At 38.4% G+C, this 24,955-nt stretch overlaps 1 protein-coding gene across 1 annotated transcript; it reads right to left on the bottom strand.

Moving 5' to 3' along the window:
- Positions 1-1,675: 1,675 nt before the first annotated feature.
- LOC134755288 (putative fatty acyl-CoA reductase CG5065) lies at positions 1,676-13,955 on the bottom strand. Its single transcript, XM_063691787.1, has 7 exons — positions 13,758-13,955; positions 13,087-13,395; positions 11,699-11,894; positions 10,462-10,654; positions 9,820-10,059; positions 8,967-9,230; positions 1,676-1,832 (listed from the first exon to the last, which is right to left on the bottom strand). The coding sequence occupies exons 1-7, from the start codon at positions 13,953-13,955 to the stop codon at positions 1,676-1,678; spliced, it is 1,557 nt and encodes a 518-aa protein (XP_063547857.1).
- Between the last annotated feature and the right edge of the window lie 11,000 nt (positions 13,956-24,955).

The following is a 24,955-nucleotide window of genomic DNA, read 5'->3' as shown; positions in this document are numbered from 1 at the left end:
AGAACGTGACAGTCATGGCGACAGGCGATAAAAATGCGACCGCGCTTAGCCCGCTGCTCAACCTCGGCCATGGCGACTGGCGAGAGCTATCGCAAGACCGAGAGGCATGGCGTGATCTGCGGTGTCAGCATGGTTGCCTTTTTATCACCTGTCACTATGCCTGTCACTTTCGCAATTACATACTTATTAGAATGTGACAGGCATGGTGACAGGAGATAAAAATGCGACCGTGATGAGCCCGCTGGTGTCGGAGGCCAGGACTCACTTTGGGTCGTTGGGTTACCGTAGTAAGCAAGTACATTTTCCCCTCACTAGCTCGGAAAGCCGTCTTTTATCCTTTAAAACAAGCGGGGAAAAACGCATTTTATCCACTAGTGGGGAAAGTAATTTGACCTTGGATGGAGCGTGTTTAAGTAGCTTGACAGATAACAAAACGTAATAAAACGCTCATAATAATGGTTCGTTCGATATTAATTATCATTAAATAAATGGTTTGAGAATCTAATAAAAAGGACCAAATTTAGCTTTATTTAATAATTTTAACTCATAAACCTTAAATTTCCATAAGAAACGTTAGATTTTTTATTTATATAAATATAATTCTGAACGCACAAGTTCTTCTTCTTTTAAAATTATGGCTTCAGCCCAGTGGGACTATTTCGCCAGTATCAAGGTATTAAGAGGTTTAAAAACGACAAAAATTGTACGGTTGTACAAGACAGTGTACGGTGATTTGTTAGCTCTTGTAAATCGATAGCTAGACTTTACAAGAAGCACGTGGACTACCGGCCGTTGACTCCAAGATGGTGGTTAAACGCGCTTCAAAATTAATTCTCCATTCACTGCACACTACCACATTAGTTTACTGTATAATAAGCTATCGATATTACACTTTAAACAATATTAATGAGCAAAAAACAAAGTAATTAATCACGATGCTAACTATCAAGATGGCGCTCGAACCGGAAGTCAACGCACAAGTTGAGTCGATGCAATTTCAAAACGCATCGTTGACATTTCATACGTCAGAACATAAACGTCAACATTGTCAACAATTTTTTTACTTAAAAACACTTCTTACCGACTCACGTAAATTCAGAATTTCCAGTGGTTTCTGTTATAATATCGTAAAAAAATAAGTGATTCCAGTGATGAAGATGATCTAACGCCTGTGGATGTTGCACTTTCCTCGCTATAGTGAGGGGAAAAGTTTTGTGTTACACACGGGTGCAAATGTATTTTACTTCTCGTGTGTTGAAACACTCGCTACGCTCAGGATTCTATTTTAGAACCACTTGCTTCGCTCGTGGTTCAACTATAGAATCCTTTCGCTAGCTCTCGTGTTTCAATTCCACACTCGCGGGTAAAATACAACTTTGCACCCTTGTATAACAAATAACTATTAAATATGTAATATTGTTTTATTGTTCCAATTAGATGTAGGTCTGTATATGTGATCTTCAGCCTGTATGAACCTCAATAAAGCGTTATTCAACTATTCATACTAGCACCGCACCAAACGCTTGAGCATGGCCCGATTTTTTTGTAATTTGTGCAAAAAAGTATAAATAAATAAATGAAGTTGGAAGAGTGGGGTGAAAAAAAAAACAGATGAGGCTTCAGGAAATACCAACATCAATTGACATCCTTAGAATGTATTGCCTAATTAAATATGTTATTTATTAAATACTGCCGAACCTAAAAATGGTACATGCTTGACTAACGGCTCACCGAGGGCTAGAAAATCACGCAATGGTTGGCACCAGGACACCGTGAAAGATAACACGAAACACCAGAACACTATCTTCACTATAGTATCCAACACGAACAGGCTGAAAAAAATAAGATATGACAAATAAAATAGTAATGTATAGAATCTTATAATAGAGAGCTTGCTGAGTGACCTAAGTAAGGTACGAGATCTTTTCTTACTCTATTGGGTCACCTAAAATAATTTTCTGCTATGACCTAAATAATGAAACAATATTATCTACTGAAAAATAAACTCGTTGATGTCTTTTGTTCTATCGTTTGGTTAGCGGCGACAAGCGAATGCTCAAATTCATTATAGTTTACTAAAGCGTTTCGTAATGAAGTCAATATAGTTGAGTCGGGAGCCCATTGTAAAAAGTATGCGATTACAATTTGGTACTTATACGAAGTCCTAATTCAACCATTAAAGATAAGTGGATTGAGACATCATTACTTGCACCATATTTAGGAAATATAATATTAGTTTAGTTGCCCACACCTAATAGGTATGGGCATACTAACTGTATGAACTTTATCTTTGTGATCCGCATTTTTATGATTTCAATGTATGCCTGATTTTCACAATCGATTAATGGTAGAGAAAATTACAAGTATCAAGACTATTTAATACTTTTTCTGTGGTATTCTCCCATACTGTTTTTCAAAACTCCAATACTGATTTTCAAAAACTATTTTTTATCGATCGCTGCAGTTAATTGGTCTAACTCAATTCATTCTGCATGTGGTTAGTTTACGAAACAAATACTCACAATATATCAATTTAAACTCTCGCGTTTTGTACACATACTTAATTTTAATGTCATTAGTGGAAGTCCCTTTCTAACAAAAGCTGTTAAAAAGGGACTACCACTTGTATTACTAGCTACAAGCTTTTGATAAACGGGCCACGGGTCTAACCACGTCACGTCTACGTCAATCTTCCGTGACCACAGCTTGTCCAAATTAGTCTAAGTAGTTAAGTACCTATGCTATTCGTGCGAGCGCATACCTAGTTATAGATCAAAATCTTCCGTGACCACAGCTTGTCCAAATTAGTCTAAGTAGTTAAGTACCTATGCTATTCGTGCGAGCGCATACCTAGTTATAGATCAATATATGTATACAGTCCACATCGATATTAAGTTAGTATTGAATAAATGACATGAGAGTAAACACGCTTCGAGTTTAAATTCCCGGCTCCTCAATAGTCAACCTTGCCGCCTGGACATATGGTCCAAATCGAGCCGGATTGGATTGGTCACACCTGTGGCCGGGCGGCCGGCGCTCGAGATAAGGAAGCCGGACGAGTTTTACTGCAAGTTTTAGTGCAATTATAATTAAACGTAATAACATCGAGTGTGAACATTTATAACTTTTGGTGTCTATAAGTGATTTTTGAGACCTTTTCGCTACAGTTTATTACGTTTAACGTTATGAGCGAGTTATAATATTGAACTGAGCAGTATAAACCGAGTTTTTGAGACAATTTCATCTGAGTGCTAGGTTATCTACCTACTTACATCCTACTTATATCTGCGAGAGTTGTGCGAGTCATCATGTCATTAGAAGAGCTTATCGAATATCAAGAAGAGTTAATAAATAATATGAAAACATCAGAGAAGAACTATAAAAAATCGCCGAAAGAGAGAATCAAGCAGCCGTATTTAGAGACTAGACTTGAAGTACTTGAGTTACAATTTAAGGAGTTTCAAAGCGGACATAAGGCGATTATTTCCAAAGCGTCAGGAGATAGAACGGAGACATATTTTACACAAAAGATGTATGAGGAGTTTGAGGAGGTGTATGTTCAATACAAAACGATTTTACGGGAAGCTTTGAAACCGTTTTTGCAACAAAGTGCACAATCATTACCGCAAATTCGTGACGTGGCCGTTGTCAGTGAAAACGGTAATTGTGACGTCAAATTGCCTCGCATTGTTTTGCCGACTTTTAGTGGCAAATATGAAGAATGGCAAACGTTTAATGATATGTTTTCCTCGTTAATCCACACAAATAAGAACATTACGGCGGTTCAAAAAATGCATTATTTGAAAAGTAATTTATCTGGCGAGGCGCTGAGTTTACTTAGTAATTTTTCGACTACCGATGCAAATTATGATGACGCTTGGAAACAATTAGTTCGACGTTATGATAATAAAAGATATAACTGTAATGCTGTTATGAGGAGCTTATTTTCGACCAAGAAAATACACAACGAGTCTGCTAACGCTGTGAGGCAATTATTGGATACTACATCAACATGTTTGAAGTCGTTGCAGAATATGGGTATTAGTACGAGTACTTGGGACGCAATTGTTGTGTATTTGGTGATTACAAAATTGGACGCTGAATCTATTAAGCAGTGGGAGCAGCATTTAAATACGCTAGGCGACGACTTACCTACCTGGGAGCAGTTGCGTGAGTTTATGGAGTACAGATTCAGGTCATTGGAGATGATTGACACCAACACGTCCCGCCCAACACCACCAGCTAAGCCTGCAGCTAAGGTTAAAACATTTCACACTGCTATCGAGAATAAAGTCAAGACGAGTGACATCGAGTGTGATATGTGCCATGAGACCCATCACATTTATCACTGCAAGCAGTTTGGTTCTATGACGCCTAAGGAACGTCAAGATTTTGTGCAAAACACTAAACTATGTTTTAACTGCCTGAGGCCTTCACACTCTGCAATGAAGTGTCGTCAGACGTCTAGTTGCCGTAAATGTGGAAGGAGACATCACACTCTCCTTCACTTCGAGAGAGATACCAACCAGGAGACGAGAGCTACGAGCGAGGTTGCTGCGTCATCGGCGTCGCCGAGTGTACCCCTACCCGAGAAACCGAGCACAACACGAGGTGACACAAACATTACAACAGCGTTTTCGAGAGGTGAGGCGCTTCAACCTAACAGAGTGCTACTCGCGACGGCTAGAGTTAAGGTATTTAATTCCACTGGTTGTAAACAAACTATTAGAGCTTTAATTGATCAAGGAAGTATGATTTCCTTTATTACTGAGTCAACTGTGCAATTACTTGGTCTCAAACGTAGACCTATAAGTACTTCGGTGTCAATGCTAGAGGAGTGTAGTTTAAATACCAAACACATGGTTTCATTTCGCGTGCTATCATGCCATGACCCAACGAGTTCAGTCGAAGTCTGTGCTTACGTATTACATTCTTTAACTGCTTTGCTTCCAGCTACCAAGCTTAACGTGTCTAAGTGGGCAGAGATTGAAGACTTACCTTTAGCGGATCCTGCGTATACAACGCCAGGTAAGGTTGAGATCCTTCTAGGTGCCGAGGTGTATGCAGAAATAATACTCGAGGGGTTGATCAAGAAGCGTTCAGAGGTTGGCAAAGGAACCATGATAGCTCAAAATACTATGCTCGGATGGATCGTGTCAGGCCAAGCAGTGAGAGGATCTGAGACTGAGGTGAGTGCTAGATTTACTAGTTTGCATGTTCATATTCAGGAAGATGACTTATTGAGAAAGTTTTGGGAGATGGAGAACGAGCCTAATATGATTAAAAAGGACATGACTAAGAGTGAGCAACAATGTGAGGAGTTTTTTAACTTAACGACTGTGAGAGATGACGATGGCAGGCTTGTAGTAAGACTACCATTCGCAACTGAGGACCCTAAGCGTCAATATGGCAATTCTAAGGAAATTGCTATCAAGAGATTAGAGATTTTAGAGAGAAAATTACTGAGAGAACCTAAACTTAGAGAAGAGTATAACAAGGTCATGGAAGAATACCTAAGTCTTAATCACATGAGGGCAGTAAGTGAGAGAGAGCTAGAGAATCCCAAGGCAGTGTATCTTCCTTTCCACGCTGTAATCAGGGAGGACAAGGAGACGACAAAATTTAGAATTGTATATAATGCCTCGAGTAAGGGAGACAACAACGTCTCCTTAAATGACGATCTCCTTGTCGGCCCTAAACTACAACAGGATTTGAGACACATTTTAATGAGAGCTAGGAGTCACAAAATATGCATTGTCGCAGATATCATTAAGATGTACAGGATGATTCGTGTAGCTGAGGAAGACACGGATTTCCAGAGAATCGTTTGGCGATTTAAGTCAGACGGATCAGAGCCAATACAACACTACAAACTATTGAGATTGACATTCGGGACAGCTTGCGCGCCTTATTTGGCCGTTAAGTCATTACAAAAGCTTGCAGAGTTAGAAGAGAGTAAGTATCCATTAGCTGCGAAAATAACAAGACAAGACTTTTACATGGACGACTTAATTACTGGAGCTGAAACTGAGGCTGAGGCACTAAAAATATTTGACCAGATGAATGAGTTGATGAGATCTGGTGGTTTCGAACTTCAGAAATGGAATACTAACTCTAAACCTGTACTAGAGAAGATTGTAGATAATAAAGAGGTATCAGATCAGACTGTACACCTAAAACTAAATAATACAATGAAGGTTCTTGGAGTGAGCTGGAACAGAGAGACAGATAATTTTGAATATACACTAAATTTATCCAAAGTTCAAGAACCTATTACTAAGAGAAAAGTGTTGTCTGATGTAGCGAGGTTATACGATCCCCTTGGGTGGATTGCTCCAGTCGTGGTTGTCGCCAAAATCTTCATCCAGAAGTTGTGGAAGTCGGGTCTAGAATGGGATTGTCCATTGACAGAAGAGTTAGTGAGTGAGTGGCTGTCGTTCAGAGAGGCATTGGTAGATCTTAAGCAGCTGGCGATACCAAGATGGCTAAACGCCACGCCGAGCTCAAAGATAGAACTGCACGTATTTTCAGACGCTTCAAAGTCAGCGTTTGCAGCAGCGGTCTACATGAGAGTGACTGATGAGCTAAATGATGTACACGTACATCTGATAACAGCTAAGACAAAAGTAGCCCCAACAGAGAAAGAAATTTCCATTCCTAGACTTGAGCTGTGTGCTGCGGCCTTAGCAGCGAAACTTATATTTGAAGTTGCACAGGTAATGGACGTACCAAAAGATAACCTACAAGGTTGGACAGACAGTACAATTGTTCTAGCCTGGCTCAAAGGAGGATCAGCTCGTTGGAGTACATTTGTGAGTAACAGAGTGTCCACGATATTGAATATACTGGAGTATGAGCAATGGAGTCATGTACCTACAGAGTGTAACGCTGCAGACTGTGCGTCTCGCGGTGTACAACCAAGAGATTTACTAGATCATTTATTGTGGTGGAATGGTCCGCAATGGCTAGCTCAACCTGACTTTGAGAGAAATGACATAATCATAGAAGACACACATGAGGAGGAAAGAGTCGCATCTTTAACTGTTGTATCCCATGTTGATGAAGAACCCCCAATCTGGTCGAGGTTTTCTTCATTATCGAGACTGTTAAAAGTTATTTCGTACTGTAGAAGAGTATTAAATCTAAAATTGCCAAGAAACGAGAGAGTTAAATTACCTAATTATGTAACTTCTGAGGAAATGGATAAGACTTTGCTTTCGTGTATTAATCAAGTTCAAGAGAAAGAGTTTTCACATGAGATAAAACAGTTAAAGAGTCGAGGAGTTGTGCCTAAAAAGAGTTGTCTACGCACTCTTTGTCCGTTTTTGGATGAAAAGGGGACATTAAGAGTTAGCGGTAGAATAGAACAATCTGATGCAAGTTACGATACGAGGCATCCGGTGATTATGCCTGGTAAAAATCTATTTACTGCGCTTCTAATTATTGATGCTCATCATCGTACTTTGCATGGCGGTCCTCAAATCATGTTAAACTTTTTAAGATCCAAATATTGGATATTGCAAGCGAAGGATCGTACTAAGAAGGTTTATAGAGAATGTGTCACGTGTTTGAGATATTCGAGCAAGAAGTCTATTCCTCTAATGGGACTTCTACCTAAAGCGAGAATGAAACCCAGTAAGCCTTTCAAATCTACGGGGGTAGATTACTGCGGTCCTATAAATATAAGGTTTTCACCAGGTAGAGGAGCTAAGTCTTTTAAAGGCTATATATGCCTGTTCGTGTGCATGGTCACCCGGGCTATACATCTCGAGGCAGTTACGGATTTGACAGCCAAGGGTTTCATTGCTGCATTCAGACGTTTTACTGCAAGGAGAGGTTACTGCCAAGACTTATATAGTGACAACGGCACTAATTTTATTGGTGCTGACAGAGAGATGAGAGACATGTTCAACACTGCTAAATCATCATTACCTGATGAAATAGCAGCCATACTTACCTTAGAGCATACGTCATGGCACTTCATCCCTCCGCACGCTCCCAATTTCGGCGGGCTTTGGGAAGCTGGGGTTCGTAGTACAAAAGGGCATTTGAGGAAGGTAATAGGGAATAGCACACTTACCTATGAGGAATTAGCGACGGTCCTAGCGCAAGTGGAATCATGTTTAAATTCTCGGCCTTTATCCGTATTGAGCGATGATCCAAACGACCCTCTACCCTTGACACCAGGTCACTTTTTGGTAGGTGAACCATTGATAAATATAGCTGATGAATATAATCCTGAGATTCCTGAGTGTAATGTAGTTGGCTTAGATCGATGGCGCTTAACGCAAAAAATTGTATCTGATTTTTGGAAACGGTGGTACAAAGAATATTTAGTAACCCTTAGTCAGAGATATAAATGGAATTCTAATGTTACTACCGAACCTGAGATTAATGATGTTGTTATTTTAAAAGAAGACAATATACCTCCTGCTAAATGGATTTTAGGCAAGATAATTCAAAAACATACTGGGCCTGACAATATAACCAGAGTTGTTACTGTGAAATGTAAATCAGGAATATTGAAGCGTCCAGTTAGTAAATTGTGTGTAATAACTAAGTGATGTTATACATAACTTATACTTGTACATATTAGTTTTAAGTGCCGACTGTGTTATGTTTAACATTCTTTATTGTTGTTTTAGTAGAGTTTTGCCGTGTAAATAAAGAACTATGTTCTTGGCGGGCGGGATGTCCAAATTAGTCTAAGTAGTTAAGTACCTATGCTATTCGTGCGAGCGCATACCTAGTTATAGATCAATATATGTATACAGTCCACATCGATATTAAGTTAGTATTGAATAAATGACATGAGAGTAAACACGCTTCGAGTTTAAATTCCCGGCTCCTCAATAGTCAACCTTGCCGCCTGGACACAGCTAGTGCAACCTAGCTGAAACGTCGGAAAAAAGGTAATAGAATGAATCGCTTTAGACCCGGTAATGACATTAATTATAAATACTCACAACTTGAAATACATTCTGTTAAATGATATTCTTGTAAGATCTTCTTTCATTATGATAACACGTCCCGTGTCCATTCCCTTGTATAAATATTCGCGTAAATCAAACTCCTCTGGCTCTTTGTGCGTTATGTACAATTGGTCGTCTTCTTCAGATAATATTGTATGGATAGCGTCGAAGTTCGGGCAGGGAAAATGCCATTCACGTAGAGTAAAGTATTGCAACAGCTCCAATCCTCTTGAGATTTTGTCTTGTACCCTTACCATGCTGTAGAAAAGTTCATATTTAATACAGTATACGAGTATCAAAACGCAGTACGTGATCCGTAGCGACCGCTACTCACTCAGGCACTGTTAGTGCTTGAAAATGGAGACCTAGGCTCTCCGAAACATGTCGCGTGAGTGACTAAAAACACGTGAGTGAAACCGCTAAGTTAGTTAATATGTCTCACGATAGTTTAAATTCGAGTATCAAAAATGATGAATATTTTGTTTTATTTTATTAAATACAGCAACTATTCTTACAGGTAACCCTAATACAACAGTGCCTTAACCTTAAATTAAAAAGTTACATATGTTGTAGGTAAACAATGGACAAAAATTGAGAAGCGATACAAACAGACCTGGAGGTTCAAAAGAACAATATTAATAAAATAAAAAGGTAGGTAAGAACAAGAACAACGTAGTAGTTTAAGATTATATAACTAAGCATACGAACAAGGAACAATGAATTTGTCAATTAATGTGTACATAAGCAGAGCTAAAAGCGACGAAAAAGCATGTTGACGGTCTTCCCTTATAGACGGTTCCCCACATTCAACTTAATTCATATTTAAATAAATAAGTACCTTACTTACAATGGTTTCTGTCCAAAGATAAAAAGAAAAAAATCAATAATATACGCCGGGACCCAATGGAAAAGAATCCGTCTGATTTTATATACCACAGCATTCGTAGTGATGTCTCCGTTGGGGTACCACAAGGGAAAAGATGTCGGATATTTCCAGGTATATTCTCTTCCAAATTTGAGAACTTCACCCCATGTTATTGGTTTCTTGTGTCCCGCATTCACGTTGTAGATAGGTATGTTTTCAGATCTAAAACAAGGCAAAACATATTGAGTAAAACGGTGTAAAGGTTACTTACTTTTCAATTCAAAATTAATGTTATTAAATATTTATCATTCAAAATCGTTATATAAAAGTCAATTCTCCAGAAAGCGCAAGAAAACAACTAAAATTTTGCATTTCATTACTTTGCCTCACATGTGAATGAAATGAGCCAGCTGGTGTGGTGAAAAAGAATATAAGCTATATTTATTTACCGTTCTTTATCAATTCTCATCTACTCAAAGGTTAACTGGAAGAAATCCCTTAAAGGGATAAGTTCGCCTTTGTACTGCCTATTTCTGTGCCATATTTGTGTTCTGTGTTTTGTACAATAAAGAGTTTATACATACATACATACATAAGCTATCCAAGAGTTAAAAGTTTACCAACTTCTTTGTCGCCTCAATCATCGCAATTGCTATAATGGCGTTGATGGCAACATCCACGGGTATGACCTGCGCATACATACTGCCGTCACAGAGCATGGTCCGGATGACCCCCTTGCTGGCGCCCAGAAGCAGGCCCGCGGGTCCGTTAAGATTGTCCACCCAGCCGGGCATGGGATCGAGGTATGCGGGGCACACTGGAAGGAACATCAGCACATTTTGAATGGCTTAATATAGTCAAATTTCAGTTTTCCGAATCTAACGGTCTTTGACAATTAAAACTACTGTGACCCGCCGAGAGAATGCCATCCCCCAAGGTAAATTTATACTTAAATATACCTTCGTTTTACTGACGTTTCACGTCAAAAAAACATTGTTAAAAATTGTCTAATGTACGGAATATTTGAACGCGAGTCCGACTCGTACTTGGCTGGTTTTTTAAGCCGGGTCCGTACCCAAAGGGTTAAACGGGATCCCGAAACGGACCCTGTCCCTGTTCCTGTGTGACGGACGGGAAACGGGTCCTGTCTGTCGGTCTGTCATCAGGCTGTATCTCATGAAACTTATAGTATAGAAATTTTCACAGATGATAATATTTCTGTTGCCGCTATAACAACAAATATTAAAAAGTACGGAACCCATGATGGGCGTCCGACTCGCACCTGTCCGTTTTTTTTTAATAAAAGGCAAACGAGCACACGCATCCGCTGATGGTAAGCGATTATCGTCGTATCGGTCCAGAAATACCCTATATGCAATAGAGAATGCAGAGCAAGAGAGTGTTGTTCTGTCAACGTTTCTAAATACTTATAATAGAAAAAAATATAGTTGCGAAATAGTATTTTATACAATCGTGATATAATAGAGAGCATTTTAGTCGTTGCTGAGTTGCCTAAATGAGGTACGAGATTGAAAAGCTTGATTATATAGGTATTACTATTGTATACAATAATTTTTCTACGAGTCATCCAAAATGATACTTTTTTTACTATAAAACCTAAATAATTGTGACGTTCTCAATCGAAAGGTACCAACTTAGATAACTTAGCGGTTTCACTCACGTATTTATCGTCACTCGCGCGACAGTCTACGTCAATACAACAATTTCGTCAGGTGACAACCAAAACTCACTAACTACTACCACAAGTTAATAGCTATAGTGAACCATATAATAATATAATTACTTTCTTTTAATTAGTGACTTTTGGTTGTCACCTGACGATTTAGAACTTGACACATACCTATCGAGGGTCTAGCAATAGCACAGGGTATACCCGGATGGGCATCGTGGACCAAGCTCTCCGCTAGCCGCTTCGTGTACGTGTATGTGTTGGGGTGTGTACCCAGCAGGGACGGCGTGAGGAGGGACAGTTGCTTGTCATCTAACCACTCACACATACGCATGACCTCACGGGGGTCCACAGGTGGATCGTGGAACTGAAATGTTAGCGGACCAAGGCTAGGAACCGGTTTTTTCTTCATACAAAAAATACGTAATATTATTACGTTCTTTTTCGTTCTTTCGCACATACGCATGACCTCACGGGGGTCCACAGGTGGATCGTGGAACTGAAATGTTAGCGGACCAACGCTCGGAACCTTAATATTATTACGTTCTTTTTCGTTATTTCGTTTATTATTTAATTTTTAATGAGACAATCTAATAAATACGAAGTTGTTACCTAAATACATGATTACGTCCTACGTAAAGAGCATAAAATAATTAAAAATGTTTCTGAATAAATAAAAAAAAAAATATATATATATATATTGGGCTATTTTGGGTTTTACAAAAAAACCGGTTCCGAGCCTTGTAGCGGACAATGTTTTTGTAATTGTAAAAATTGTACGCTAGTTGACTTAAGGCCGTTTCATCGGTTTGCCGCTATCACTAACACATTTCGCAAGAATTAACGGGAAAGACCATGCGCGCCAAGATTTTGATCGAATTTTGTCGATTTTTATTTATGTTAAAAACGTTGCCTTACAATATCGAAATTCGAAAGCTGTCAAATTACTACTTAAATTAAGATTGCTTTTTCTTCTTTTTTTTGTTTATAGTGTCACATAATAAATAACCCAGTAAAGTTTCATTAAAAGTCCAAGTTAGAGGTTACTTTGGGAATTAATTGTATCGAGCGAAGTGTCATAATTCTTGTAACGGAAGCTGTGTTGTTAAAGATAATATAATCAAGAACTACATTTCTTTTCACGTCTACGAATATCAACTCTTAAAAAAATATGATCATATAAGATTTTTCGCCTTCTAGCTCAGGGAACGGCCTTAAAGTGCGTGGGTAACGATATTATCATATTTGACAATTTGGCCGTGATGTTGCAACTTCCGATTATTACAAAAGGAATATGTTAGCCACATCACCCGTCGTGCGTTGACAGGATGATGAAATTGGATTTATGTAAACGCGAAAAAAAAAAGTTGTAGGAAGCAAACGAGTGGATAAATCGCCTAATGGTAAGCAATTACCGCAGTAGACACCCACCAGACCAGAGGGATTAAAAGTGCGTTTCCGGCCTTCTATTCTTAAAAGTATGAAGGTCATACGACAGGTCCGGAAAAACAGACATTCCATAGTTTAGTTGTGCGAAACAAAGTGTAAAAACAGTGTACCTTTTCTTCCAAAACTTTATAGTCAGGATAACAGAAAGCTGTCGATACATGTAGAAACATCACCAGATGCTTGAGCCTCCTGGCAAAGGCGAGGGTGCGCTGGGTCCCAGCTGTATTCAAAGCCACACTATCTTTAAGCGGAGCGTTCATATTTAAAATGGCCGCCATGTGGAACACTATAGACACTTCCTCCAAAATAATCTTCATGTCTTCACTGGATATTCCTAAGTCGTCTTCGAGAACATCGCCTTGTATTGGTACCATTTTCTCGAAAGCTTCTTTTTGCTCTCTTCGAAGTCTTTCAAACATCTGCAATGTGTTTTGTAGACATATTTAATTACACGAACGGGTCTACCGCGATTTAATTTCATTGTTTTTACCTTTAATTCCAACGTTTCTGCTAGGTTGCACTAGCTGTGGTCACGTAAGATTGACGTCCCAGCAAAATGTCAATTGAGATATTGGCTGTTCGTGTAATTAAATGTGTTCAAAACGCGAGAGTTGAATGTGTTTTATAGTTTGATATGGTGCGAAACAAAGATAACAATATGAACTAAAAGTACTTATACTACTTTAAAGCGCACTTTTCTCCAACAAACCGTCTTCAGCTTGTCAAAAATATTGTATACCTTAACCTAAGTTTTGTTTCAATAAATAAAATACATAATTACCGGTGAAGTAAGCATATGGTCCAGCCGCTCCTGGACAGACTTGCCCCTCTTCGGTCTCATCAACAAGTAGACCCGCCCAATGTCCGGGACAGTGTACAACAACTTCTCAGCCAGCACCTTGCCCATGAACCCACAGCCCCCGGTCACAAGAACGCTTTTGCCTTTGTAAAATTCTCTAACTGATAATTTGCACTCCATTTTCTGTAATCAAGAGATCGATCGATTCTCTATACAAACGTACTTAGTCCTAATTATCCTCCCTGGATATTGACATTATAGAATAGTACATCAAGATACAGGTGCGAATTATCTTTTCGCACGTATTGTACAACGTTTTACAGTACATATATGGCATATACTTTAAATTTTCGACATAGGCACGTATTGTGCTAATTACCGCACTAGGGTGGTAAAGAAGCGCCATATCCTACTGTAAAAGATTTTTACACAATTTGATGTATTTTAATGGTAGATACTTTATTATAAGAGTTAGGGACTTTTAAAAAATTGTGTGAAACCTGTTTTTATAGGCCCGTGAAATCCGAGATACAAATAATAATAAAGAAACTTTTAACTTCAAAAAATACTTTACTGAATCACCTTTCATTATTTAAATCGCATAACCATTTTTTGATGGGAATGAGATTTAAATAATAAAATACTTTTAAAATACAGACAATATTAAAGCAACAAACCTGGTCTCCGGCTGACAAAAACTTGACGAAACTTGCCTAAGGCTTTTGCTTTGCGTCTGGGTAAAAGACAATACACACACAAATAAATATAAATAATATGATATAATATATAAAAAACTTTAGGCTATAGTAAAAAACTTTCCTATGCCCCTTTTGCATGTGTGAGTGTTCGAATAGACATTCCACTCCAGACGTATGGTTTGCAAACTCATTATTTGCTTGTAATTATATATTACATTATACAACAAAGTACTCGCGAGAAACCCGAGAGAGATTTTAACAGTGAATTTATCCTATATATAATGTATGTCCTGATCATAAGGTCATCATAAGGCCTTTCACATCCTTACAGATGATTTATGTAGCGTCTGTATGCGAGGAACGTCTCTCGTGACTTATACAGTCAGAGCCGCGATGCGAGACCGACATTTGCGACCGCATTTGTGGCAGTCGAAGTAGGGAGCCATATCGGCAGTAGCATCAGGTGGATTTCTTCCGTGACTTATACAGTCAGAGAGCCGCGATGCGGGACCGGCATTTGCGACCGCATTTGTGGCAGTCGAAGTAGGGAGCCATATCGGCAGTAGCATCAGGTGGATTTCTTTCGTGACTTATACAGTCAGAGAGCCGCGATGCGAGACCGACATTTGCGACCGCATTTGTGGCAGTCGAAGTAGGGAGCCATATCGGCAGTAGCATCAGGTGGATTTCTTCCGTGACTTATACAGTCAGAGAGCCGCGATGCGGGACCGGCATTTGCGACCGCATTTGTGGCAGTCGAAGTAGGGAGCCATATCGGCAGTAGCATCAGGTGGATTTCTTTCGTGACTTATACAGTCAGAGAGCCGCGATGCGAGACCGGCATTTGCGACCGCATTTGTGGCAGTTGAAGTAGGGAGCCATATCGGCAGTAGCATCAGGTGGATTTCTTTCGTGAATTATACAGTCAGAGAGCCGCGATGCGAGACCGGCATTTGCGACCGCATTTGTGGCAGTTGAAGTAGGGAGCCATATCGGCAGTAGCATCAGGTGGATTTCTTTCGTGACTTATACAGTCAGAGAGCCGCGATGCGAGACCGGCATTTGCGACCGCATTTGTGGCAGTTGAAGTAGGGAGCCATATCAGCAGTAGCATCAGGTGGATTGTGCCTCAAGGTCTTGGAACCATGCGTTGTCGTGAATTTCGCGACCTTTGGCGATGGAACCCCTCCATCCATGATCATTGGTATTTAAATATTAAAATGTCCTTTGAACTTTTCTAGAATTCGCCAAGTTTTAGTTAATTCCAATTTAAAATAAAACACATTTTATAGTTACTAATTGCAAAAAGCCTCTTTGATGGCTGTTTTGCCACTATATTACCTAGTCTACTTATTAATAACCTTATTGACAGATATCAAAAAGTGACAAGTAACACTGCACAAACTAGGGTAACGAAAAATATTTAAAGTGATAGTTTTACTTATTACATATTACTGATTTATGTACAAATACATTTATAAAATCCAAAAAAAAAAATTTTTTTGGTGAAATTGACCTAAACTCTCTTTTTCCTTCTTTTTTCCTCAGAAATTCGTGGTTCAAATCTTTCAGGTTCCTCGTGAGCACCTTATATTAAAATTGTATTTACATTTGATAATTATTTATCAAATAAAATAAAAAATTCAATAATAACTTAAGACTAAACTTAAGCCTAGTCAAAAAGTCCCCCTCGAGTTGTCCCTGGTGCAAAGGTGCCCATCACACTAGCCGCGTTACCACGTTTACATTGTATAGCATTAAACTATATTTTTTATAATTTGAAATATTATCGATATGTTACGCTAGGGATGCGAGAAGCGAAGTGAGTGACGAGTAAATGGCGGCAATGTTGCCAGTTGTTTTTCACCTCAGCAGCTCGAACAAGCCTACTTTCGTCACTCCCTGGAGTGAGGAAAGTGCGACTTTCGTCACTCCAGGGAGTGAAACAAAGTAGCTTTTTAATTTAGTGAAGGCCATTGAACTGCCACTTTATACTTAGGGGTATATTACAAATTCGAAATACATTTTAACCTTCAATATGTTCTTACTACTGAGGTGAAAAATTATAATGTGTCACACGAGAGCAAAGTTATTTATACATCTCGTGTTTTTGAGTCCCTCGCTACGCTCAAGATTCAAATTTTAGGCTCTGAAAATAGCATTGGACAACGAAAAGGCGAGCTTCTTTCAGTAATTATCTCGGGCTAAATACGAATATAATAATTGATTACGCTTGAGTTTTTTGCAAACTGTAAACAACTACACGCAAGAAGTTTTTTTGCCTATACTTTCATAATCATGGATGTATGAATTTCAAGGATATTGTGTCGCTAAAGGTACCCTTTGGATTCAGACTTCATCAGCATTTCCTGCAGTATTGCCGCGCGACGTTACTGCCGATTGTATTACTGCTGCAAATATCAAAAATCCGGGCAGTAACATCGATTTTCATTCAGTTATCAATTATGACCCCAGTAGCATTTATACGTCAAAATGACGTCAGCGACGTCATTATGACGTAATAATGCCGTCCTTATGACGTCGCTGACGTCATTTTGCTACCTGGGGATGCTTTTCGCTCGTACTTGCAGGACAAATTCAGACGTATTAGTATAGACATATCATTCTAATGATAGTGTACAGTGTACAGTCGCCATCAGTTATATCGGAGCGGCCAAGGTGCACAAAAATATATGAACACGCACTCTAATGCCTTGACAATAGAGGCGTGTTCAGATATTTGTGAGCACCTTGCCCGCTCCGATATATTTGATGGGGACTGTACGTTAGAATTGGCTTGAAAGGCATGAGATTCATATATTTCATACATCTATCGTTCCCTGTCTGCTATACGACCACATATCAAAATTTATAATTATTATAAACTTAACTTTAATATTTTTAATTTAAAATGAATCTCCAATATCCAATGATCATAAATTTTGAGCATAGCAGGCAGGGGACGCTATGTTCATAAATATTTAATATATTTGCTCGTCGCCGGGTGTCATTACGTCAATAAAGGTTATATGGTAAATAATGTTTTTTTTTACCTTGCACATCAGGTATGACATGTTAATTTACGCATTTTGAGTAAAATATTTGCCAAAAAGTAAAACCAGTATGGTTTTAGAGTTTTGAATGATTCACGGTTAGTTTCGCTAGACTTATATTGACCGGGATATAGACCGTGATTACTCTTTGTATTATTTATGAGCTCCCGATATTTCGACGAAGTTACATGCATCAATTATAATACAAATCGTGATTGCGGTCTATATTCCGGTCAATATAAGTCCAGTATGGTTTTGTCCAAGTGTAAAGTTGATTGTAGTGTTTATAGCAGGGCTCGGAACCGGTATTTTTTTAAAACCCCGAAATAGCCCAATATTTTGAATTTTTTAATGCTCATTACGTAGGACTGAATCATTTATTTAAAAAACAATTTTGCATTATTAAAACGTCCCATTAAAAAGAAATTATAAACAAAAGAACGAAAAAGAACGTAATAATACCGGTATTTTTGTATGGAGCAAATACCGGTTTCCGACCCCTGGTTTATAGGTAGGGACCTTGGAAACTATTAATAGTTGTTAACACCACACCAGCCGGTAATGGCTCTTTTGATTGTTCAACAACTGACGAGAAAGTTGCATTTAATTCACATGTGGGGGAAAGTAATCAAATGCAAATGTCGAGTTGTTTCCTTTATGTTGGCTGGTAAAATTGACTTTTAACTGATGATTTTGAATGGTAAATATTCAATAACATTCATTTTGAATTGATTTTGTTTGATAATATTTATTGAGTTAATATTTTCTTTGTGTTGGTGTGGTGATAAGAGCGTTTCTTTTTTTTACCATTTTTTATGATCTTTTTTACCATTTTTGTGTTATTTCTGAGTAGAAATAATCACGAGCTCTTTCGATCCTAATGGGATAAAAAATGTCCCAAGTTTTTTTTCCTATTGTGTTACCATTTCCCCATATACTTTGTATGGCGGTAACAAAAAGGAAAGTTTGAAAAATGTATGGAAATTTTGGGACACTTTTTTTCTCCTATGAGGATGAAAAGGGCTCGTGATCCTGACTAGAAATAACACAAAAGTGGCAAAAAAGGTCACAAAAAATGGCAAAAAAAGAAACCCTCGTCCCTTGAAACCCTCATAACGCTCAAGATTCAATTTTGGAATATTTCGGAATATAAGGGTATCAACCCTTATCTTTCTTATCCTATTGTAAGTACAAAGTTTCAGAGCAATCTAGATAGTCGTTTTAAAATGAGAGCGTAACTACGTTTGTATGGAGAACCGAGTTTGCCGGGGAGTCTTAATTTTTAACAAAACTGTCTCACCTCCCGACAGTCGGCTGCAATGACGCGCCGCAATAGTTTTTTTTATGTAATAGGAAGCAAACGAGCAGACGAGCCGCCTGACGGGAAGCAGTCATCGCCGCCCATGGACATAAGCAACATCAGAGGAGCCACTTATGCGTTGCCCACCTTTGAGAACCCTAACCTGCTTCTTGAAAAACCCCATGTACACAATACATGTACATGTGAACAAGGGAAACACCTCAGATGGTAACTCATTCCACAAGTTGCACGTTCAGCGATAAAGCTTGTGCAACAAATCCGAACGATACTTTCATTTTGTTATGGATGATCTCCTTTATGCAGAATTCCTATAACCTTTTTAATTAAACAAACCTTTTCCTGGTCAGTCTTAACGGCGATCCCTTGCACCTGACGCCATGACAGGATATTAACGTTTTCCAATTATTCTCAACGCAAAACACCAATAAGAGACTAAGAGCTGGCCACGGAAAAAGGGCATGTACCTTTGATCATGTTATCATAATTCATAGCCCGGTTTTTTAAGGGCAAAAACGTACCAGTACGCACCAGTGCTAGTAATTATAATTACTTATTAATTAAATATCGATTCAAGTATTATCGATATCGACAACAAGCAATTTCTTATTCATAATGTCAATTCAATTCAATTATTTATTTCAAATCATTTTGATCCATATAGTGTTAGTAAGTACAACAAAACTTAAAATTAATTAAAGTTAGTGACATACAAATAAAATTTACATAACACACATAGGTACAATAAATTATAAAAGAAAATTCAATAATAAAATAAAATAAATAAAATCTAGGCAATCTAGAGATGTCAAACCGGTGTACGGTGGTAATGAGAAGAACGAAACTTTGCCGTTAGTTTGCTATACTAATTATGTTTGCTAATCCTTATTACTAGATCCGGACTTCTGGCAGCTGTTTGTCGGTAGAGATCAAAATGACAGGAAAGCAAACATTTCAGTTGAAAAAATAGGAATGCCAATACACTAGAACAGTCCGGAAGTTGTATCATTTATACAGGACCGGTCCGAGATGTTATACATACATATAATCACGCCTATTTCTACGATCCTGACATACCTCTTTCGCTTCCTTCACTTTCATAACATTCCTTATACACGCTCGCCGGTTTAGGGTGCTCTTGACCTGGCCTTTCTTCAGGATTTCCCCGATCTGATCAGAAAATGTCCCGAAGATCAGAGAGTCCGAGATGTTATGATTAGAATAAACTACATTACGCACTGTTGTGGACATAAAAACCGCAAACAATCACTAAAAATCTTACTATAAAACGTTAGACATCACCTGGCTCTTGTTTCCCTCAATACTTTCAACAAAAACATCTTGTTATTTTATAATTATTCGAATTAAACACAGTCATGATTCCCCTCAATGCTAGGGAACTGTAAAACTTGCATCCATCAAGTAGCTTGTATTCTCAGAACTCCACCGATGAACACCTGCCAAATAAGAATATTGCAAACTATCTAACTGCCAAGTTTCGTTGCTTTCATTATCGTGTAGGTACCATTTTCCGGAGCTGGCTCTCCGTCTATAAAAATGGAGTCTTATTCCATCCTATTTCGAAATTGTATTGGGGAGTTCGATAAAAGGAAGCAGAACTTCGTTTAGTTAAAAGGGTAGTACTAATTAATTAGAGAATTAAAAGTAGATGGGTACCTACGGACAGGGCCTGGAACCGGTTTTTTTGTAAAACCCAAAATAACCCAATATTTTGAATTATTTTATGCTCTTTACGTAGGACTGAATCATGTATTTAGGTAACTACTTCGTATTATTAAATTATTTAACAATGAAACAATAAACCAAAGAACGAAAAAGAACGTAAAATAATACCGGTATTTTTTGTATGAAGAAAAAACCGGTTCCGAACCTTGCCTACGAATATATTTATAAAAGCTGGCTTGAACCGACAAGACCTAATCGAATAAGTGAATGAGATTTTTGTCTAAAATATTTTTTTTGATACAAGCTTTTCGCTTTAGATACTTTTCTTTCGACAAATACTCATCGAGACAATTCTAACAAACCGTCTGGGTAATTAGGTAGGTTGCGTTCTTAGGGTTCCGTACCCAAAGGGTCAAAACGGGACCCTATTACTAAGACTTCGTTGTCCGTCTGTCTGTCCGTCCGTCTGTCCGCCTGTCACCAGGCTGTATCTCATGAACCGTGATAGCTAGACAGTGGAAATTTTCACAGATGATGTATTTCTGTTGCCGCTATAACAAATAATAAAAAAACAGGCCAAGTGCGAGTCGGACTCGCGCACCGAGGATTCCGTACTGTTTAGTATTTGTTGTTATAGCGGCAACAGAAATACATCATTCATCTGTGAAAATTTCAACTGTTTAGCTATCACGGTTCATGAGATACAGCCTGGTGACAGACAGACGGACAGACGGACAGCGGAGTCTTAGTAATAGGGTCCCGTTTTTACCCTTTGGGTACGGAACCCTAATAAATATGCTAAACTGAGAATTTTTTTAGAATCATAAATAAAGAAAAATAAATACGCGTTAAAATTCCACTCACTGTATTACAACACCTTTACCATATAAATGGAAAATGTTACTTACACTGAATAAAATTATCCTGCGACTAGAATAGGCACCCTATTTTTACTATCTTAATCCCAAAATCTACAAACAAATATGTAGCTTATTCCTTTGTCCTAGAGTTCATTCTCGTTGGGCAGCTTTCAGCTATAACATAATGTAATAAATTTCTTACTGAACAGGGTATTTGGTACATTGCCTAGTTGGATAAAGGCAAAGAGCTTTGATAAAACAGAGGGTTTATGAAGATTGCATTTTTAAATAAATAAAATAAATAAAAATGTTATTTATTTAGGTATCAACCCATTACATTAAATTTATACATGCTAATCTATATTACATTTAACTATTCTAAACTAAATTAAACTAATATTAAATAATCTAACACTACTTAATTAAATAGTTGCAGCGGAGGCCTTGCTCATACAATAGCAGGTTGCGTACACTACGCTAACAATGCCGTTCGTCGATTCGCTCACTCTCCCGACAAACGATCAGTGCCTTTTACGCATTATAGCGTAAAAGTCATCTACTCTGTTCACGGCGAACATGCCAGATGCACTACACCGCCACGGTAGCCGTAACATTGCACGAAACGCGTTGTTGTACTCGAAGCTTATTGAACGATAGTTTCGTGTAATGGTACCACAGCTGACTGGTGTAGAACGCCTGACAGTACGCCCTGAACAAAGTTATTTTGGCTTGGTCGGAACAGTGAGCAAACCGACGCGCCAACATGTTGCTTCTCATCGCTATGGCTCGCCGCTGTCTTTCGAGATCGTCATAGTCCTTTAGTCTGTCTTTTTAGCGTTACCTAGTGTAAATCCGTCACTGATTCGCTATAGCATAACATAATTTTAAACGCAATCATTATTATTGATGCAGATTACAATCATAATTTTTTTTTGTTTTGCTACGGCTTACAACTCGCACAAGTCACAACTTCGGATTAGGACCACTCGGCAACGTAAACCGAAGAATTGGCACAGGCGCACAGGCATTCGGTTTTGACGAAAGTGTCTGCCATCTGACCTTCCAACCCAGAGCGAAAACTTCTGAAACTAGGCCTTATTGGGATTAATTAGTTAGTCCAGTTTCCTCACAATGTCTCACCGAAAAGCGATCTTTAAATACACACACGAACGCACGTACGCGCGCACGCACGCACACATAAATTGTGCCGCTTAACTACAAACTCGGGTAAATCCATTGGATACTCTTAGGAAATATCGACCCTATTACCTTTTCTTAATACCAAAATCGCAAAATCTGACAGATCGATTTACCAGAGTTTGATTGAAGTTTGAAGCGACTCAATTGCACTTGCATAAATATTTAATATACTTATGGTAAACCTATGGTGCTACTTCCGGAAAAAATTAACGCCATCTCTTTGGGGTAGTTATTTTCTTAGGTGTCTAGGTGTTTGCACTATCAATCGCCCTTGCCTCGAAATAGTACATTTCGATGCTAGTGCGGAAAGTATGTCATTATCTCACTAGTACCGATATAGACTCGGGACGAGTGAATAATGACATTTCCGCACTTGTATCGAACGACGTTTTTTTTTAATACAGTTGCGAAAAAATAAGAAAAACAACAAGTAAGGAATTCGAAACTTTTATATTATTAATTCTGTGACATCATTGACATTGACATTATGAAGAGGTGTTTTTTTTCAGCTTTTATTCGACTAGAATGGATTCTGTTATTATTATTGAACCCACTTCAATGAGTTTTTTATTTATTACATAAATTTTAAAAAATTGGAAAAGTAAAAACCACTAGTTGGCGAAAACCAACTTTCCACACGCTAAACAGATACGTAAAGTAGTACTTTTTGAGCAACTGTATTAAAAAAACCGGCCAAGTGCCAGTCGGACTCGCGCACTAAGGGTTCCGTACCATTACGCAAAAAACGGCAAAAAAATCACGTTTGTTGTATGGGAGCCCTACTTAAATATTTATTTTATTATATTTTTAGTATTTGTTGTTATAGCGGCAACAGAAATAAGGTTTACTCGGCTAATTCCGAAAATCGGGATATTCCGAAAATTACTAATATCTACTAAACGCGGCTACATTATTTGCTCTGGCAACACTTCCTATGACGTTCAAGTATCTCCCTCCCCGAGTTAGAAGGCTCGGGACGCTAGCGACGAAACTACGCGTGTGGCGCATCAGATTAATGAGCGGGTGAAAAATTCCCGCTTTTTTGACATTCGGAATTAGACGACCATCGCTAACTCTGTAATTTGGTGAGTAAATGAATTGACTGCTTTTGTGTTTAAGAGATTATCGTTTTTTAGCCATTTTAAATGGGCTCAAACTATTCTAGCTTGAATTTTATTACATTTTCAGATTTACCCGGAGTGGGGAATTCCGTGTCACAAAGTGTTCCGGAATTACCCGACCTTGTTTTCTCAAAGTGACAGCCAGTGGTTCCCAAACAATCAAAATTATCTTTTATTTTTCACAGGCTATTTTTTTTTTCTCATAGTAAATTCTGCTCTACGTGTATGGAAAAAGTTTTCTTTAATATGTGGATTTTTAGTAAGTAGGTACATTATCATAAGTCGACCCCTAGGAAACTATTGATACTGGATAGGAATGAAATCGATTGGCTTAAAAAAATAAAAGTTTTAATTTTCATACATATTGTATGGGAATGTTTTCCTCGATTCGTAGCATTTCAAGCCGGAATTTTTTTTGTCCTCTCCAAGTGTCATTAAAGTTTGAGTACCACAGATTCCTGATCGGGTAATTCCGAAATAAAAGCTTGACACACACATGAATAAGTACTCCTATAAGCCTAATCGAGTAAAAAGAGCAGGGAGGGTAATTCTAATCAAAAGAGTAATATGTACCTTATGCGACATACACATTAAACTCGTTTTCAAGTGTATTCGGATTTACCCGAACCAATTCGGAATTGCACGTTCGCAACGAAAAAAAAAACTAGATTTGAAACGCTTGTATTTTGAAAATCTTACATTATTTATGACAAATTCTGTAATCGATTGTTAGGCTATACCATCTAGTAAGTAAGTTACTCACTATTTCCGTCTAAAAACTTTGCTATACTGACTGGTTCATGGAGACATATACACCTTATCAACTAGTGCAAAAATCATTCGGAATTACCCTAGTGCACCTTACATCATCTGTGGAAATTTCAACTGTCTAGCTATCCAGGTTCATGAGATACAGCCTGGTGACAGATAGACAGACGGACGGACAGTCGGACAGTGAAGTCTTAGTAATAGGGTCCCGTTTTTACCCTTTGGGTACGGAACCCTAAAAAAGTTTTGAGCCTACCCAGAACTTCTTCAAAGTAATTTGCACGATTATATCGTGCCTTCCATACAGGGCTAGTATGAAGTGTCCTATCCTATCTAGTTAGTCTTTGCCCCGGCGCCGCTCAGTCTCCTGGCAGTCTGTTCGAGTCCCGACGAGTTGTGGCGACTGGCAGTTTAATTGTCTGTTAATATTTAATACGGTGGTCATGCGACGCTCATTCTTAGGGTTCCGTACCCAA

Source organism: Cydia strobilella, chromosome 2 (assembly GCF_947568885.1).
Source record: "Cydia strobilella chromosome 2, ilCydStro3.1, whole genome shotgun sequence".
NCBI classification, from domain to species: domain Eukaryota; kingdom Metazoa; phylum Arthropoda; class Insecta; order Lepidoptera; family Tortricidae; genus Cydia; species Cydia strobilella.
This window is presented reverse-complemented; position numbering and strand designations above follow the sequence as displayed.

Excerpts from the sequence above, each read along its gene's own strand:
- LOC134755288 (XM_063691787.1), bottom strand. The coding sequence starts at position 13,955 with ATGGAGTGCAAATTATCAGTTAGAGAATTTTACAAAGGCAAAAGCGTT. Across the intron at positions 11,895-13,086 it reads ATAAAGTTTTGGAAGAAAAG|TTCCACGATCCACCTGTGGA; the intron begins GTACACTGTTTT and ends CTAACATTTCAG. Across the intron at positions 10,060-10,461 it reads ATGATTGAGGCGACAAAGAA|ATCTGAAAACATACCTATCT; the intron begins GTTGGTAAACTT and ends GCCTTGTTTTAG.